An 18,920-nucleotide genomic window follows, 5' to 3' on the forward strand; every position below is an offset into this window, starting at 1 on the left:
TGAATGACAGGTAAGTGTACAAAAAGGTACTCAAAATCATTAATCACTAGGGAAATGCAAATTAAAACCAAAATGAAATACAACTTTCTACCCTCTGTTGTTTAGTCACTAAGTTTTGTCTGACCCTTTTGCAACCCTACGGACTGCTGTCTGCCAGGCTCCTCTGTCCACTGGATTTCCCAGGCAAGGATACTAGAGGGGGTTGCCATTTCCTTCTCCAGGGGGTCTTCCCAACTCAGGGATGGAAACAGCATCTCTTGCGTCTCTGCATTGGCAGATGGATTCTTTACCAGTGAGACACCAGGGAAACCCTTCTATCCTCTAGGATGATCAAAATAAAAAAGACAGATAAGTGTTGGTGAAGATGTAGAGAAACTGGACTCATACACGCTGTTAATGGGAATGTAAAACCACTTTGGAAAATAATTTGACAGTTTATTAAAAAGTTAAACATACACTTAAATTATGACCCAGGCTCAACATTTAAGTATTTTCCAAAAGAAGCGAAAGCACAAAAGTCCATACAAAGATTGTACATGAATGTTCAGAGCAGCTTTGTTCATAGTATCCCAAACCAGGAAAAAACCAAAACAGTCATAAACAGGTGAATGGATAAACAAACTGTGCTTTATCTACAGGACAGAATACTGCTGAGCAAGGAAATGAAGTACTGATATGCACACACACAAAAATGGATGACTTTCAAAATAATTATACTGAATTAAAGAAGCCAGACAAAAAGAATACATAGTATGATTCCATTTATATAGAATTCTTTAAAATAAAGATTAACCAATAGTGACAGAAAGCAGACCAGTGGTTGCCTAGAAATTGGGAGGACACAAAGGGATTAGAAAGGGACATGAGGGGACTTTAAGGAATGATAAATATGTTCATTATCTTGGCTTTGGTCATGGTATCAGAGTTGTATAAGGTGCCAAACTTACTGATTTATGTACTTTAAACATGTAGCTTATTGTATGCCAAGTATGCCTCAAAAAACTGTTAAAATTTTTTTTTCATTAAAAAAAATTTTTTTTTTCATTTATTTTTATTAGTTGGAGGCTAATTACTTTACAATATTGTAGTGGTTTTTGTCATACATTGACATGAATCAGCCATGGATTTACATGTATTCCCCATCCCGATCCCCCCTCCCACTTCTCTCTCTATCCGATCCCTCTGGGTCTTCCCAGTGCACCAGGCCCGAGCACTTGTCTCATGCATCCAACCTGGGCTGGTGATCCGTTTCACCCTAGATAATATACATGTTTCGATGCTGTTCTCTCGAAACATCCCACCCTCGCCTTTTCCCACAGAGTCCAAAAGTCTGTTCTGTATTTCTGTGTCTCTTTTTCTGTTTTGCATATAGGGTTATCATTACCATCTTTCTAAATTCCATATATATGTGTTAGTATACTGTATTGGTCTTTATCTTTCTGGCTTACTTCACTCTGTATAATGGGCTCCAGTTTCATCCATCTCATTAGAACTGATTCAAATGAATTCTTTTTAATGGCTGAGTAATATTCCATGGTGTATATGGACCACAGCTTCCTTATCCATTCGTCTGCTGATGGGCATCTAGCTTGCTTCCATGTCCCGGCTATTATAAACAGTGCTGCAATGAACATTGGGGTGCACGTGTCTCTTTCAGATCTGGTTTCCCCGGTGTGTATGCCCAGAAGTGGGATTGCTGGGTCATATGGCAGTTCTATTTCCAGTAAAAAACTGTTAAAATTTTTTAATTGCTCAGTTGTACCAGCCACACTTCAAGTGCTCAATAGCTACACATCAGCTAGTGTCCATTAAATTGTACGTTGTAATAAAGAGTAGTTCTGCCACTGTCGAAAGTTCTAGTTATCAGTGATGCTCCAGGGGTCAGCAAACTATACCAGAGATTCACCTCTTGTTTTTCTAAATAAAGTTGTATCAGAATATAGTTATGCCCACTTATTTACATATTGTCTAGGGATGCTTAAGCACGACAGTGGCACAGTAGGTAGCTGCAACAGAGACCTTATGGTCTACAAACCTAAATTATTCACTATCTGGCTCTCTGAAAAGATCTGCTGATCTTCCTATAAATCATAAACCCTGAACAAGAGGGCCACATATGTTCCTGTTGACTGCTGTACATAACTCAGTTTATATTTAATGAGTACCTAATATGTAGCTTCCCTCATGGCTCAGATGGTAAAGAGTGTGCCTGCAACCTGGGAGGCCTGGGTTCGACCCCTGGATTGGGGAGATCTCCTGGAGAAGGAAAGAGCAACCTACTCCAGTATTCTTGCCTGGAAAATCCCATGGACAGAAGAGCCTAGAGGACTACAGTCCATGGGGTTTCAAAGAGTTGGACACGACTTAGTGACTGACACAATATGTAGCACTGTCCTAGGCGTTGAGGCAGCAGCCTTGAACGACACAATGTCCCTGTTCTCATGGTGTTCACAATCTGGTGAGCTGTTCAGGTTGTGAATATACAGAACGGAACGGAAATAAGAATATACAAGGCAAGACTGAAGACTAACATAACAATAAAACAGAAGGCACGGGGTGTGACTGAGGGGCAACTTCCACTTGGGTAATCCGAACAGGCCTCTGGGAGAACCCAAGACGGGAACGACATGGAAGAATCAACACTGCAAAGATTTGCGGCAAAAAATGAGACAATAGCAACACCAAAGCCTCAGAACAGGATGAATCTGATGACGCAATGTGTGAAAAAGAAGGCCCCTGTGGCTGGAGAATACACAAACAAGAGAGGGGAGGCAGATGAGGTAAGAGAAGCAGGGAGGGCTAAAAAGAGGAGCTTCAATTTTATTCTGAATATGACAGAAAGTCACAACACGGTTTTACACAGTTAGCAACATGATCAATTTACATTTTTGAAGATCACTCTGGCGCTTCTAAATGGTGGTTGGGTCAGGTAAAAGCAAAAAGGGTGTCAGACAAGTTAGGGGATTTCTGCAAAGGTTCAAGTGAGAGATGGTTTGGCTTGGACTACAATGAGAGCAGTGGAGATGAAGTGAAAAAATTCAAGGTATGTTTTGAAGTGACAGTGGACAAGCCTTTCTGATGGTTGTTGTAGACTGAGGAAATAAATACCAGATTTTTGGCTTAAACAATTGGGACAAAGTAGTATGAATTACAAACACAGTGGGAAGTACAAACATAAGAGCTAACATATGCTAATATTCACTCAATTTCACTTTTAATTTTTCTATCTTGAGAGTTAGGTACTATTGTTATTTTCATTTTACAAATAGGAAACTGAAAAGGCTGAGTAACTGATCTAGATTTGAAGGTTAGTACAAACACAATGTAGACCTGAACCAGGTCATCAAACTCCAAATTTCACCACACTGTGCAAAACTGCCTTATCAATGGTAGTTTCTAGGAATATGAACCATATTCTAGACAACAGCAGTACCACTGGATTTTAACTTTCAGGATGACTAGTTTGAAAGATGCTATGGTTTTGCTTGTCCTTCAGAGACTATTATTTAAGATCAACTTGTTTTCATAAAGTAAAAGATGTAATAGTCTGCTATATACACTTTTCAAAGCACTTTCACCACTATATTCTCTTTGATACTCCGTTTACAAATGAGGAAACTAAAGCAACTGATTTCCTCAAGATCACTTGGATAGTAACAGAGATAGGACTAAAAGCCAAGTGAACCCATTCCATACAGTAGTCTGGCCAATAAGATTGTCTTTAAAAATGCTGAATATTCAGTGAGAAACACATTTTACCCCACTACCCAAATGCACATACATATACATAAATGAAGCAGAGCAAAAAGTCATACAAAGCAATCTTTAACCCTTACAACTGTGCTATTACTTTCTGTTCTATTTCATTTTTTAAAATGCTGACTGCATTAAAATGCTGACTGACAATTTCATCAACACTGGTCCAAGTTTCAGTAATTAACAGTACAACAGCATAGTAGACATTTTAAGAAATAAGTCTCATGATTCACTAGGACTACCAAGCACTAAAAGGGTAAGAGGAAACATAAAAAAGATCAATCTGTTGAGTATTTGGGATACAAGAAGATTGTGGTCCATGAGAGTGTAATGGCAATGATTATGAGTTACAATTTGGAAATATTATTTTATTATAATTAATTACTATTGCTATGGAGGTCTCAAATCAAACAGATACACCTACTAACATTTAAAACAGGCAGAGATGCACATTTCTAGGAAAATATTAAAAGAAAAATATATAATATTATATGTTAAAATATTAAAAGAAAAAATATAAAAAGCAGTTGTTCCAATAAACACAGGTCTTCAATTTTACTTTTGCCCTAAAGGGAGTAAAAAGCTGTAGAAAGACCAAGCAGGCAAAACCTATTTCCTTTTTTAAAAATGAAAAGAAAAAGACTGGATTGATAGTGTGACAAATCATTACGTTTTATAATGAAGGACAAAAATGGCTTAAGATGCACAACAATCTTTCATTTATTGGACAAATACTTCTTGATTGATCAAGCTACTCTCATGCTTTCCTGCTTAATTACCATTAGTAAAAAAAAAAAAAAAAAGGATGAGATGTGTTCTGGCATACAAATACTTTATTTTCCCAAATTCCTTAAGTTTAAAGAATAAAAATTGCTTTTAAACTATGTTGATTGCTGAATATTCATACAATGCCAACCTAGTAAATTCTCTCTCCCCCTCTCTCTGCATCTCTGAAGGGGAAAAGAGACAAGGACAAACCGCAGCCTCCATACATCAAATACAAAGCCAGCACTACAGCAGATACATCATTAAGTTCACTGACACTCCTAGACGGCTCTGCAACAGGGTCAAGGTCCCTGGATGCTCACACAAACTTCTACACTCCGCACCAACCCCACTTCTTTCCTACTGACCTCCAGCCAAACCAGGATTCTGCTGGGCAGTCATGAAAGGCAGTAAGATCCAGACAACCAGGGAGCCTGCGCAGCCCCTTTAAGGTTCCAATGATACAAATGCATTGAGGCATTCCTCAAGATGTTTCTTAAGGATGACTTAGATTATCCCTCTAGTCCCATTTTTCTTCCCCCCCCCCCCCCCCCCCCACCAAACAGAAGCTGGAAGGTCACCACCAGGACACAGAGCAAAAACGGCCAAATATCAGAAGGGGGAGGGGAGGAGCGAAAGCAGAAAAGGCTAGAAACACCCAAATCAATTCCTCTGAGAGCCAAGCCGCAGAGGCCGGCAGCTCGCGGCCGCTTGCACTTGCTGAGGGAACCATTCCAAAGAAACCTGACCTGATCGGAGTCAGCACGCCGCTCGGCGGCCACCTTTATCCTAAAGGAACGCTACAAGTTGTTGCCCACATCCTTGCTCCCGGCTTTGACAGGGGCCGCACGCGCCGCCCGCAACCCGGCCCCGCGGAGCCCCGCGGAGCCCCACGGAGCCCCGGGGGCCAGCGGACGAGCGCAGGGCGCGGGCCCCTCCGCCGCCGCCCACCCGCCGCCTCCAGTCCGGCTCCCAGCCGAACTGGCCCTCCGCGTCCCCGGGCGTCAACCGTTAGCATCCCCAGGACAGCTGCAAAGGCTGACCACCGCCCCGCAGTGTCCCGGGGTCATTCCGGGTCTCGTTCCCTGGCCCGCAAGCACCCCACCGGGCCGCCCCTCGCCCTGCAAAACTCCGCGGAGTGGCCGCGTCCAGGTGAGGGGCTGAGAGCCCCACGGGCGCCGCTCTCCGGCCGCCTACCTTCCCAACGCGCGGTCGCCGCGCCAGGGCGGACGCCTCGGCCTTGGCGATCTCGGAGCTGACCCCGTCAGAGGCCGATGAGCGCCCGAGGGACCTCGGGGAACCCCGGGGCCGGGCACCCGGCGGGGCTGGGGAGGGCGATGGCGCAAAAGCGGCCCGCGCGCCCCGCCTGAGGGAGGAGGGCGGCGGATGAGGACGGGGAGGGCGGCCGCCCGGCTCGCTAGGGGAGCGACATTGACTCTAGACGCGACGAGCCCGGGGTGCCGGGGTGACCTGGGGAGACGAGAAGGCGGGCATGGCCTCGTACAGACGCGGCGGGTCTCGAGCCTCGAGCGTTAAATATCCGCGGCGTCCGGCCCGCGCAGCGGCGGAGGGCGCGCGCCGGCGGCGGCGGGGCCCCGCTTGGCGTCCTCACCTTCTTCGTGCCGGAGCCGCCTGCGAGCCGAGACACTCCTGTCAGGGAAGAGGAGCGCCCCGGCTGCCCCCCTAGAGTCTCCTGCTGGGGGGACATCGCTTCCATGAAGAGCACTTGAGAGCAAATCCTAGCCCAGAAGGAGGTTACGCGGGCATGTCCGCGGGACGGCGGCCGGACAGCCGAGGGCGCGCGGGACCGAGACGGGCGGCCGCGCTCAGGCGGCGAGCCGGGCTCCGGGGGCGAGCCGCGCGCCTCCCGTCGGGGCCATGTACCGCCGCCCGCGCTCAGCACCGAAGCTGCAGGGTTTGCCGCGGCGACCGCCCGTCAGCTCAGCGGCCGCCCCGCCTCGGGCCCGCCCCTCGGCGCCTGGCGCCCAGCGCCGGGCCCGCCCCCGGCCGCGGCCCACACAGCGCCGACCCTTCCCGCGGCGCGCTGGGCCGCGCGCCCTCCTAGATATTCTATTAGGGCACGGGCGACCGACTGACCTTCTCGGTCCGCGCCTCCGAGTGCGGCTGGCTCACCGGGCGCTGTCACGAACGCGGGCCTCTAGCGCGGACGCGCGCCTCTTCAGGCGCTCGAACCACTCGCACCCGACTCCATCCCTTCCCGCGCCGCGGCACCGCGTGCGGCGGCGCGGCTGTGGCGACCTCAGCCTGAACGGAGTCGTGGCGGCGAGTCCTGCCTCGCTCTCGGCCGCCAGCGGAGGGGTCCCGGGACCCTCCCCCGGCGGGGAGGTCGGGGACGGAGGTGCACGTCGCAGAGGGCGGCACAGTGGAAGCCCGCGGTCCCGCACGCTAGCCAGCTGCCCGACCGGCGCGGGCTCTGCAGCCCCCGCACGATTTGCACCCCGGCGGCAGCCCCCGCACGATTTGCACCGGCGGTTTCCGCTGTCTACGGGCTGCAGAGACCCGGGCATTCCAAGCGTGTAAGCGCAATTAAGGAAAATGCGGCAGAGAGAGGTCTCTGAAATTTGGCTTAGCTGTTGAGAAGGCTACAATATGTGGAAGTGTTTATCAGATATCTGCGCTGAGAGCATAACTTCCTGTCAGCCCAAATAGTGGCAAATTTTTTAAAGGCCAGAGAATAATCAGAGGGAAGGGATTTCGAGCTGACTCGGGCTGAGTTGGGTACTGCCGCACGTTGCAGGACTGGCTGACTAGGGAGGCTGGTTCGGTAGGTGGCATTCTTCTCCTAGAGTCAGGACTCCATAAAGGATGGTTTGGTGATGAAGGACACAGCTCGAGGATACTAGCTGGTGGAAGAGGTTTGTTTTTGTGGTAAGAAAAAACAGATAGAGGCTCCTGCCGGATTGGACTGTTATCAGGTCAGATTATAGAAGAATAGGGTTCTGGCCAGCTCTATTCCAAAGCAAAAGTTGCTGTCCAAAACACACCCACACATTACCATCACCACTAACCCCGCAATTGTTATTGTGGAAATAAGGGGAGAAAATATTCCAGTCCATTTTATGCCTTGCACATATCACATTGTTTAAAGTAGGCTTGTTACACCGGCTTTGTAAATCACACACACACACACAAAGATATATATATATATATATATATGTAAATTATATACACCCATACAGACACAGAGTTTCAGGGTGACTCTGCTGCTTAGAGCCATGTCCAGACAGGGTTTTGCACTCACCCTTGAGTTTTTTTTGAATTTTACACTTTACACTGCAGAGGGTTTTGCAGCTCTTTTCATTCCTTGTTGAAATCATGCTATTATGATTCCTGTCTTGAATGGGTGATGTCAGTTTTTCTTACTGTTTCATTTTTAATTTCAAGAATTAAAAAAAATATTTAATGTAATTTACATGTTATGTTTAAGGTTTATTGTCTTCTAGAGAGGAGGACTCTTTGTTGTTGTTGTTCATCCCAAGTGCCTAGAGCTGTGCCTGGCACATTAAATGTTGATTCAATAAGTGAGACACAAAAGGAATGTGAGATAGATCCGGAAGAGCCAGGCTAGGCTTGATTATTTCACTGAGTGTGTGCTCAGTGGCTAAGTCATATCTGACTCTTTGCAACCCCAGGGACTGTAGCCCGGCAGGCTCCTCTGTCCATGGAATTTCCCAAGGCAAGAATACTCAAATAGGTTGCTATATCCTTGAAACGATCTTCCCGACCCAGGGATCTAACCCATGTCTCCTACTTGGCAGGCAGACTCTTTACTACTGAGCCAGGAGGGAAGCCTGATTTCACTGAGAGCCTTGTGTATTATCAGGTGTTTATTTTGAGATATATAACTCATGCTCCAAATCAAAGTAGTATTTATATTGCATATAAGTAAGTAAGTGAAGTCGCTCAGTCATGTCCGACTCTTTGCAACCCTGTGGATTGTAGCCTACCAGGCTCCTCTGTCCATGGGATTTTCCAGGCAAGAGTACTGGAGTGGGTTGTCATTTCCTTCTCCAGGGGATCTTCCTGACCCAGGGATTGAACCCGGGTCTCCTACATTGTAGGCAGACGCTTTACCGTCTGAGCCGCGAGGGCAGTCCCTATATTGCATGTATGGGAAACCTACTTTCACTTCTTACTTTCTGAGTGCTTTTATTTCAAAATCCATTGGTTTTGATTTGCATAGAAAACCGTCCTACCCCTCTCCTATAAGGAGTTTGGAGGGAGGTCTCACTTCTTAAATAAAATTGAGTTTGCTCAGATTAATATGATCATCAGTGTAATGATTGAAGAACACAAATCAGATCATATCACTTCTCTGCTAAAACTTTCTTTGGCTTGCTGTGTCTATGGAATGAATTTCAAATGTTGTACTACAGATGTCAGTACAATCTAACACCCTTGTCCTCAGTAGTTTCTTTTCTCATTTCTTACGCCTTTTCACCTCTCGCCCTTTTCTCCCTCTCATTGAACTTATCTTGACCTCTCACAACTTCATGACTTTGAACCTGCTGTTCCCATTGCCTGGGAAATTTTACTTCCATATTTTCCAACCTCTTGCTTTAAACTTAACTTATCTAGTGCAGGGTGCATAGTAAATAACCAATGCATATCTGTTACAGAAATAAATCTTCAACACTTACGTTAATAATTAAATCAGGGAAATCGTCCTGACTTTAGTCTTCTTTAACCTCCACACACCAATCACCACACACACGGGGTTAAGCTCACATTCTTCAGTAGTAACAGATAATGTTTATTGAGTGCTTACTTCATACAACACTATTCTAAGCATTCTACACACACCAAGTTACGTAAATCTTCATAAACATCCTACAGGATAGATTCCTCTCACCTTACTTTGCAAATGGAGAAACCAAGCCACAGAGACCTTAACTTGTTAAACAGATGGTAAGTAGTGAAGCCAAACCTGGAAAAGCTGGGGAATTTGCTTCAGAACCACTTAACCATTCCTTTTAACCACTTGTCTATACTGCCTCTCCTGTGTATGGTTTCTTCTGTTTATAACACATAACACATTGTACTCTTATCATCTATTTTACTTGCCTATAAGCTCTGTGAAATTGAAGGTTAGATTTATTTTCCTTTTCTTCTTTGTGCCAGGCACACAATTATACTTTCAATGACTTTTTTGATGATTTACCTTTGAATGAATGAAGAATTAGAAACAATCATCCAACAAGGAAGATGCTCTGGTGGGGAGGAAACAGTCCTAGGCTAGTCCTGTCATTCCTTAGACAGTAAAAACCATTTCCCCTGTCCTGGGAATGTTATGTTGTAGAAAAGGGTGATGCCAAAAAACAAAAGTGATGACAAGGCAGTTGAAGGAGTGTGATGACAATGCCTTGACACAAGCAGGATGTATCCAGAATATTTTGAAACAAACCATAAAGCAAAGTACTAAAAATAGCAACACTTAACAGCTGGGAAATACCAATAGCAGACCTTTAATAGAAACCAATCTAAGAATGAAACCAAAAGGTTTTGCCAACTATTAGATTGACTAACAGTGAAAAAGTTTAGCTATAAAGGGAGATATCTGTGGAACTTGTTCATTCAATGTGTATTTATTATGTGCCTGCTATGTGCCAGACACTGTGCCAGGTGCATGGAATATGGTCAAGATGAGTTCACAGGTGTAGTCCTTGTAAGCCTCAAAATGCACACAAGAATCATAGGCAGTGTTATCCAAATATCCTAGAGCTGAATTGTAAATGGTGGCCTACAAAGTGAATTCAGGCATTTTTCAACATAAACACCTTTTTTTTTTTTTTTTTCAAACTTATTGCAAACCTTAAAAATCAAAATAATTTACATAAAAATTTAGGTGCTCTTGAAATATTAGCAACACTCAGCTCATTTTCTGCAAGGCAACAATCAGCTAAAACTGAGTTGTATCTGTTTATTACATTTCATGTTCACAAGAATTCTATGATTGTCATGGGCTTCCCAGGTGGCGCTAGTGGTAAAGAACCTGCCTGTCAATGCAATGGAGGAGACAGAAGAGACGCAGATTTGATCCCTGGGTTAGGACAATCCCCTGGAGGAGGGCACAGCAACCCACTCCAGTATTCTTGCCTGGAAAATGCCATGGACAGATGAGCCTGGCAGGCTATGGTCCACAGGGTCGCAAAGAGTTTGGACACGACACAACTGAAGCGACTTAGCATGCATGCACACGTGATTGTCAAGTCACCACTGTTCCTGATGTTGGGGAACCACTGAAAGGTAAGACAATGGAAGAGGAAAAACTGGCAAGAGAGGGAGAGAACAGGAAAGAGAATGAGAAACACCATGCGTGTGTGTGTGTGTGTGTGTGTGTGTGTGTGTGTGTGTGTGTGTGTGTGCGTTTAAAGCCAAAGTAATAAACTTTTTTCAACAAGAGAGAAGATGGGCAGTGTCTAGTGTTGCAAGAGATCAAGCCCTCTTTGAGGTGACTAGGAGCCTTGATAGAAGAGAGCTTTTGACTTTAATTATCAAGATCAGATGTGGGGCTTTCTTAATCATCCTTGGTTAGAATCTCAAAAGGGGCTGCTTCCTTACAGAACAAATCCCAGTTCTAAGAGTGGAAGCTTATGAAGTAGGAGGCATAGTAGTTAGAAAAAGGAGGAAGGAAAAGAGAGAGAGCTCAGACTAGGAAAGGAGCTAGGGGCCAGACTACAAAGGGCCTTGGACTGTATGGTAAAAATTTGGTTATTTTCCAGGGAAAGTGGTAAAAAGGGAACTGGCATCTGTTAAGTACCTACCATATATTATCCATTATCTCATTTAACCTTGACCATTACAAAGATGTGGCAATTATTATCGTGGTGTGGTGGTTTAGTTTCGAAGTCATGTCCAACTTTGTTGCAACTCCAGGGACTATAGCCCACCAGGCTCCTCTTTCATGGGATTTCCCAGGCAAGAATATTCATGTCAAAGTATGGCAAAAACCACTACAATATTGTAAAGTAATTAGCCTCCAACTAATAAAAATAAATGAAAAAAAAATAAACAACAACAAAAAAGAATGAAAAAAAAAAATATTTGAGTGAGTTGTCATTCCTTCTTCAGGGGATCTTCCTGACCCAAGGGTCAAACTTGCGTCTCCTGCTTGGCAGGCGGATTCTTTACTGAGCCGCCTGGGAAGCCCCAGGTATTATCATACTTACTTTAAATATGAAGATGAGACTCAGTTGTTAAGCAACTTTCTGAGATCACAAAGCCAAAAAGTGATGGAGCCAGGATTTAAATCTAAATCTGATTGAATCCAAAGACCATACACTTTTGATGGGAACAATAATATAATATTATTAGCAATAGATACCATTCACTGAAAGTTAGCTTTGTGTAAATATGGATTAGGTGGACAAGTGCTATGCTAAGTGTTTTATGCACTATCAAAACATTCAAAAGAAAATTAAGAGCTTGTATTTTTTACGCCCACCATAGAAATGATGAACCTGATACTCAGAGATATCAAGCTAATTGTCAAAGATTATATGGCTACTGAGTTCAAGAGCCAGAATCAAACACAAGATCTCCAAACCTATGGTGCTAACTGCTTCTCTTAATAGTATTATCTTAGTTTTGTTCCTTATGAATGAAGAGCATCATATTGTGTTACATCCTTTTCATGTGAGATGAAATAGACATGACCCTAAACCCTTCTGCTTAGTTCATGGTAAGCTTACTTGCTGGTCAGAGGCTTAAGTTAATCATTTAAAAAATGTACTTTACAAAGCAACTTGATATTTTAATAAGAAGCAGTAAAAAGGAGGAGAAATGTCTGTTTCCATCAACGTTTAGGTTGTTCTATAAGCCAGACCAAGTTAATTAACTAATTATCATTTATTGTCTTCCACATGCTTCGTGCTCCTGCCCATCCTCAAGGGTAAGCACAATCTGTGACACCTCTCTCCCCAACAAATCACTTTGAGCTTAAAATGTTTTTCTTTTTGTTGTTCCTAGGTATTTCAATTGACTGCATGCTTTTTAGCTCATTCTACATGTTTATGTTATAATCCTCCAGCGATTTGTGGAGACTAGCTCTTTTAATTATACTGCTATTTCTCTGCTGGGTCTGCTACACAGTTGATTATTGTCTCACTGATGAGGTACAGTAAGGGAGCTCAGCAGATTCCGTAAGCTGTGTAAGATTGCTTGGCTAATATGTGGTGGAACTGCATTCTAGTCCAGTTGTTACTCTCAGAACTATAAGGCTTAAATTCTTTCCCTTAAATCCTATTTAAATTATAAATTAAAATCACTTGTTGCATATTTGCAGTATAAACAGAAAGTGGTACTGGTAATTAAACAAAAATATGGCTTATCTTTTAATAGTGCTAATGTCAAATAAAAAGAACTTAGACATGAACATTCTCAAATAATTTTTACTTTAAAGCATATTTTCCAAAGCACCTTATGGGCAACACTAGTCCCTTAAAATGTTCTTAGGTTAAAAAAGGGTTCCATAGTCAAGGATTTCATGGGAAATACTGCTAATGTGTATTAGCACTTATTACTGTCCCTTAACCACCACCCCCAGCCCCCGAACTTTCTTTTTTTCTTCATTGCTAATATTTGGAGAAGGGAATCCATATAAACTGCCGCCACTGTTTCACTGCCTTCCCATGTAAATATGAGATGCCTTCCATGTTTCCCCAGTGATCAAATGAAAATAGATTTTACAATCAATTCAAGGGCAACTCTTGGTGGCATATAAGCAGCCACTCTTCTCTTGGCAATCATGAAATAGTACTTCTCTTTCATCCATCCGTCCAACCATTCATTCATTTCACAAATCTACATAAATTACTCAGTGTGCTTGCCATCATTTTACGCACTGAAGGTATGGAATGAACCATTTAGACATACTTTCTACTCTTCTGAAGCTTACGTTACAATTGCGCTCCTATTTCTCTGAATTCTCTAAGTAACCTTCACTGGATTCTCTTCTCCTACTTGGTAAAGAACCTGCCTGCCAATGCAGGGGACATAAGAGATGCAGGTTTGATCCCTGGATCAGGAAGATCCCCTGGAGGAGGAAATGACAACCCACTCCAGTATTCTTGCCTGGAGAATCCCATGGACAGAGGAGTCTGGCAAGCTACAGTCAAAAGGGTCAAAAAGAGTCAGACATGACTGAAGCGACTTAGCACGCACATACTTGTATGTTTATACATCTCCCAAGTGCCCTATTATTTCCTTTTCTAACAGGCTTATATGTGCAATCTCTTTCCCTCCTCCTGTTGAAGAGGAGAATAATGACTTTTGATCCCACAAATGACTTTTGACCCTTTCGAATGTTTGTTGAATAAGTGAATTTATGATTTTCCTAATACTGAATCTAACTGCAGCACTTATACTGTTATTTTTATTCAAAATTAACATTGTTATATGACCCAAAAATGGAATGGGGGGGTTATCCCCCATAATAAATAGTTCTGTGTTGAGTGAGGGAAAGGCAGAAGTGGATTTCACAGGACGATATCATACATATGAAAAAATCATGTAAGCAAAAATTAGTTATTGAGAACTTTCAATTTCCTGTTAAGAAGTTATTAGGAAGATGGCAGGTTAAAATATTACCATAGAATTTCTGCCCCAAAGCATATCACAAAATAAGCAAAAAGTGTTTTTTAAAAAATTCACCTACAGTCACTGAAGAAGGAAAGAAGCATAACCTAAGCCTGTGGTTCTTAAGCTTGAATCTCAAGCACTGAAAACAATTTGGGAGTTTTTTAAAATTATACTTGGGTTTTGTCTCCAAAGATTTTAATTTAATTGTTCTGTGATGCAGTCTGAATGTCAGGATTTTTAAACCTCGATAGCTACATCCATGGTTAGAAAACATTGACTTAATTAAGACACTTCAAAACCTGGTTATTGAAGGGGTGAAAAAGATTCTGGAGAGTAGTAAAAAAGGAGTAATATTTCTTACTTCACTCCAAATCCTAGAGGATGAACTTCCAAACTGGCCAAATAGAACTCTCCCTAACCTCACTAAATCTAGAAGGAAACAACATGGGTTAAGTAGCCTTATTTTTTTCTCCCTTCCTTCTGATCATTGATTAACAGGCACTACTTCAGGAGAGAAACAGGTGATAATGCCTTTTCCTTATGGAAAGAGGGCTCCAGAACTGCAAATCAAAAAATGATCTAAAGATTGAAGATCTTCCCCCCAGTGGAAGGGTGTCCTACCTTCCTCCCTAACTAGAAGTAGAGGATCCTAGTATAGAATATATAACAAAATCTTAAAAGAGATAAGAGGATGAATAAAATGAAACAAACAAATAACAACAAAGGAAGAATACTGTAGCACAATGTGAAATTATGCGTTAGATGCAAAAGTTAAAGTCCAACCTAAATGAAAATACAAAATAAAGGACAGAAAGTTCATAAATGTTGCATTCTATTGAACAACTTAATAAGAACCAGTATTCAATGAACAAGAGCACAAAGATGAAGTGAAATTTCTGGTTCTGCTTAGGAGTCACCTGGAGAAGGAAATGGCAACCCACTCCAGTATTCTTGCCTGGAGAACCCCATGGACAGGGGAACCTGGCAGGCTACAGTCTGTGGGGTTGCAAAGAGTCTGACACAACTGAGCGACTAACGCTAGGAGTCACCACTAGCTCTTAACAAGTAAAAAGTTGAATGGACTGAAAAATCAACCAGGAAGGACACAAGGCAAATGGCTCCCCCCAAGATCAAATCCCTCATGACTACACAGTGGAAGTGAGAAATAGATTTAAGGGACTCGATCTGATAGACAGAGTGCCTGATGAACTGTGGATGGAGGTTCCTGACATTGTACAGGAGACAGGGATCAAGACCATTCCCATGGAAAAGAAATGCAAAAAGGCAAAATGGTTGTCTGAGGAGGCCTTACAAATAACTGTGAAAAGAAGAGAAGTGAAAAGCAAAGGAGAAAAGGAAAGATATTCCCATTTGAATGCAGAGTTCCAAAGAATAGCAAGGAGAGACAAGAAAGCCTTCCTCAGCGATCAATGCAAAGGAATAGAGGAAAGCAACAGAATGGGAAAGACTAGAGATCTCTTCAAGAAAATTAGAGATACTAAGGGAACATTTCACGAAAAGATGGGTTCAATAAAGGACAGAAATGGTATGGACCTAACAGAAGCAGAAGATATTAAGAAGAAGTGGCAAGAATAAACAGAAGAACTATACAAAAAAGATCTTCACGATCCAGATAATCACAATGGTGTGAGCACTCACCTAGAGCCAGACATCCTGGAATGTGAAGTCAAGTGAGCCTTAGAAAGCATCAATACAAACAAAGCTAGTGGAGGTGATGGAATTCCAGTTGAGTTATTTCAAATCCTAAAGGATGATGCTGTGAAAGTGCTGCACGCAATATGCCAGCAAATTTGGAAAACTCAGCAGTGGCCACAGGACTGGAAAAGGTCAATCTTCATTCCAATCCCAAAGAAAGGCAATCCCAAAGAATGCTCAAACTACTGCACAATTGCACTTATCTCACACGCTAGTAAAGTAATGCTCAAAATTCTCCAAGCCAGGCTTCAGCAATACGTGAACCGTGAACTTCCAGATTTTCAGGCTGCTTTTAGAAAAGGCAGAGGAAGCAGAGATCAAATTGCCAACATCCGCTGGATCATGGAAAAAGCAAGAGAGTTCCAGAAAAACGTATACTTCTGCTTTATTGACTATGCCAAAGCCTTTGACTGTGTGGATCACAATAAACTGTGGAAAATTCTGAAAGAGATGGGAATACCAGACCACCTGACCTGCCTCTTGAGAAACCTATATGCAGGTCAGGAAGCAACAGTTAGAACTGGGCATGGAACAACAGACTGGTTCCAAACAGGAAAAGGAGTACGTCAAGGCTGTATATTGTCATCCTGCTTATTTAACTTATATGTGGAGTACATCATGAGAAACTCTGGGCTAGATGAAGCACAAGCTGGAATCAAGATTGCCGGGAGAAATATCAATAATCTCAGATATGCAGAGGACATCAACCTTATGGCAGAAAGTGAAGAGGAACTAAAGAGCCTCTTGATGAAAGTGAAAGAGGAGAGTGAAGAAATTGGCTTAAAGCTCAACATTCAGAAAACTAAGATCATGGCATCTGGTCCCATCACTTCATGGCAAATAGATGGGGAAACAGTGGAAACAGTGTCAGACTTTATCTTTTTGGGCTCCAAAATCACTGCGGATGGTGACTGCAGCCATGAAATTAAAAGACGCTCATTACTTGGAAGGAACGTTATGACCAACCTAGATAGCATATTAAAAAGCAGAGACATTACTTTGCCAAAAAAGGTCCATCTAGTCAGTTTTTCCAGTGGTCATGTATGGATATGAGAGTTGGAATGTGAAGAAAGCTGAACGCCGAAAAATTGATGCTTTTGAACTGTGGTGTTGGAGAAGACTCTTGAGAGTCGCTTGGACTGCAAGGAGATCCAACCAGTCCATCCTAAAGGAGATCAGTCCTGGGTGCTCTTTGGAAGGACTGATGCTGAAGCTGAAACTTCACTACTTTGGCCACTTCATGCGAAGAGTTGACTCATTGGAAAAGACCCTGATGCTGGGAGGGATTGGGGGCAGGAGGAGAAGGGGACGACAGAGGATGAGATGGCTGGAAGGCATCACCGACTCGATGGACATAGGTTTGAGTAAACTCTGGGAGTTGGTGATGGACAGGGAGGCCTGGCGTGCTGCGATTCATGGGGTTGCAAAGAGTCGGACACGACTGAGTGACTGAACTGAACTGAACTGAACTGAAGACTGAGAGACAGGCTGGCAAATACAAGTAGCTACAGCTTTCTGGAGCAAAGACTCAGAAGCAGAAGCTGCCACTGGAACCACTGCCAGGGTAGGAAAACCTGCACTGTAACTGATAATTTTCTGGAGGCTCCATGCAGATAACTGGAAATTAAAAGCTTCAGGGATCTCAGACACGGAGGGGGTTCCACATATTGTGATGTTTGCTTCCAGGAGCTCAACCAGGTTCTCATACTAAGTATTGAAGTAAAATCCCTGAGGGTTTTAATCAGGGACAAGGGTAAAGGAATCATTTTGAAATATGCCGTAGCATTCTGTTCTTAATAGGCCTGCCCTCGGGGGAAACTTGTTAACCAGAGCCTTGCCAGGTATGGTGTTATTGTGGCCTAAGTGCCCAGGGAAAGTAAATAGGCAATTTCAGTCAATTCTAATCTTCCTATTACATGTAAGTGGAGAGAAAAAAAATGCTGAGTAATGCTTGTGAAGTTCATTGTCCAGAAGAGTGGACTGAGACAGTGAGAACTAATCATAAGATTATAGAACAACCCTCCTCTTCACATACCTCATCCGCATACCCCATTTTGTTTGTGTTTAGTCGCTAAGTCATGTCCAACTCCTTTGCAACCCCATGGACTGTAGCCTGCCAGGTTCCTCTGTCCATGGGATTTTCCAGGCAAGAATACTGGAGTGGGCTGCCATTTCCTTATCCAGGGGAATCTTCCTGACCCAGGGATTGAACCTATATCTCCTGCATTGGCAGGCAAGTTCTTTACCACTGAGCTACCAGGGAAGCCCAGTATGGTCTTACTAAAATTTAAAATACCATATAGCAAAGTTAGTAGGCAATGTATTAAAAACCTGAACTAGTGAGTTGTCTGCCTGGGTTGAATTTGGTTCCAGGATGTACTATCTGTGGCTACTGAAGGCCTGTTCACAGCAGTTCCTTTTACCCAGAGCAGCATGTCTGGCTATCAAGATAAAGTTATGAGGCATAACAAAAGTCAAAAAATCCAATTGGAAGAGGCAGATCAAGCATAAGATCCAGACAATGCAGGATGTTGGAATTAATCAGACCAGGAACTTGAAACTATTATGACTAAGATACTAAGGGCTCTAATGATAAAGTAGCATGCAAGGACAGATGGGCAGTGTAAGCAGAGAGGTAGGTAATCCCAAGAAAGAACCAAAAAGAAATGCTACAGATTAAAAAAAAAAAAGCACCACCATAACAGAAATGATACCTTTGATGGGCCCAAGATTGGATGTTGCTGGGGAAGGAATCTCTGCATAAGACGATGTATCAACAGAATTCTTAAAAACTGAAAAGGAAAGAAAACAAAGGCTGAAAACAAAACAAAACAAAAAACAAAACAGAAGATCCCAGGACTGTAGGACAACTACCAAAGATGTAACATACACATAATGGAAGAAAGGAAGGAATAGAAGAAATATTTGAAACAATTATCCCTGAGAATTTCCCCAAATTAATGTCAAACACCAAACCACCAACCCAGGAAGCTTGAGAAGACCAAGCAGAATAAATGCCAATAAATGATACCTATGCATATTATTTTCAAATTATAAAAAATCACTGATGAAGAAAAAGAATC

The 18,920-nt window shown here is 43.0% G+C and overlaps 1 protein-coding gene across 1 annotated transcript in view; it reads right to left on the reverse strand.

The window, feature by feature from the left end:
• ARHGAP20 (Rho GTPase activating protein 20) overlaps positions 1-6,246 on the reverse strand; it is a 193,197-nt gene extending 186,951 nt beyond the window's left edge. Inside the window, exon 1 of the mRNA XM_061144425.1 lies at positions 6,134-6,246. Coding sequence (XP_061000408.1) covers positions 6,134-6,238 — 105 coding nt within the window. The 5' untranslated portion in view covers positions 6,239-6,246. The remainder of the gene's footprint in view (positions 1-6,133) is intronic.
• Between the last annotated feature and the right edge of the window lie 12,674 nt (positions 6,247-18,920).

This window comes from Dama dama, chromosome 1 (assembly GCF_033118175.1).
Source record: "Dama dama isolate Ldn47 chromosome 1, ASM3311817v1, whole genome shotgun sequence".
Taxonomy (NCBI): domain Eukaryota; kingdom Metazoa; phylum Chordata; class Mammalia; order Artiodactyla; family Cervidae; genus Dama; species Dama dama.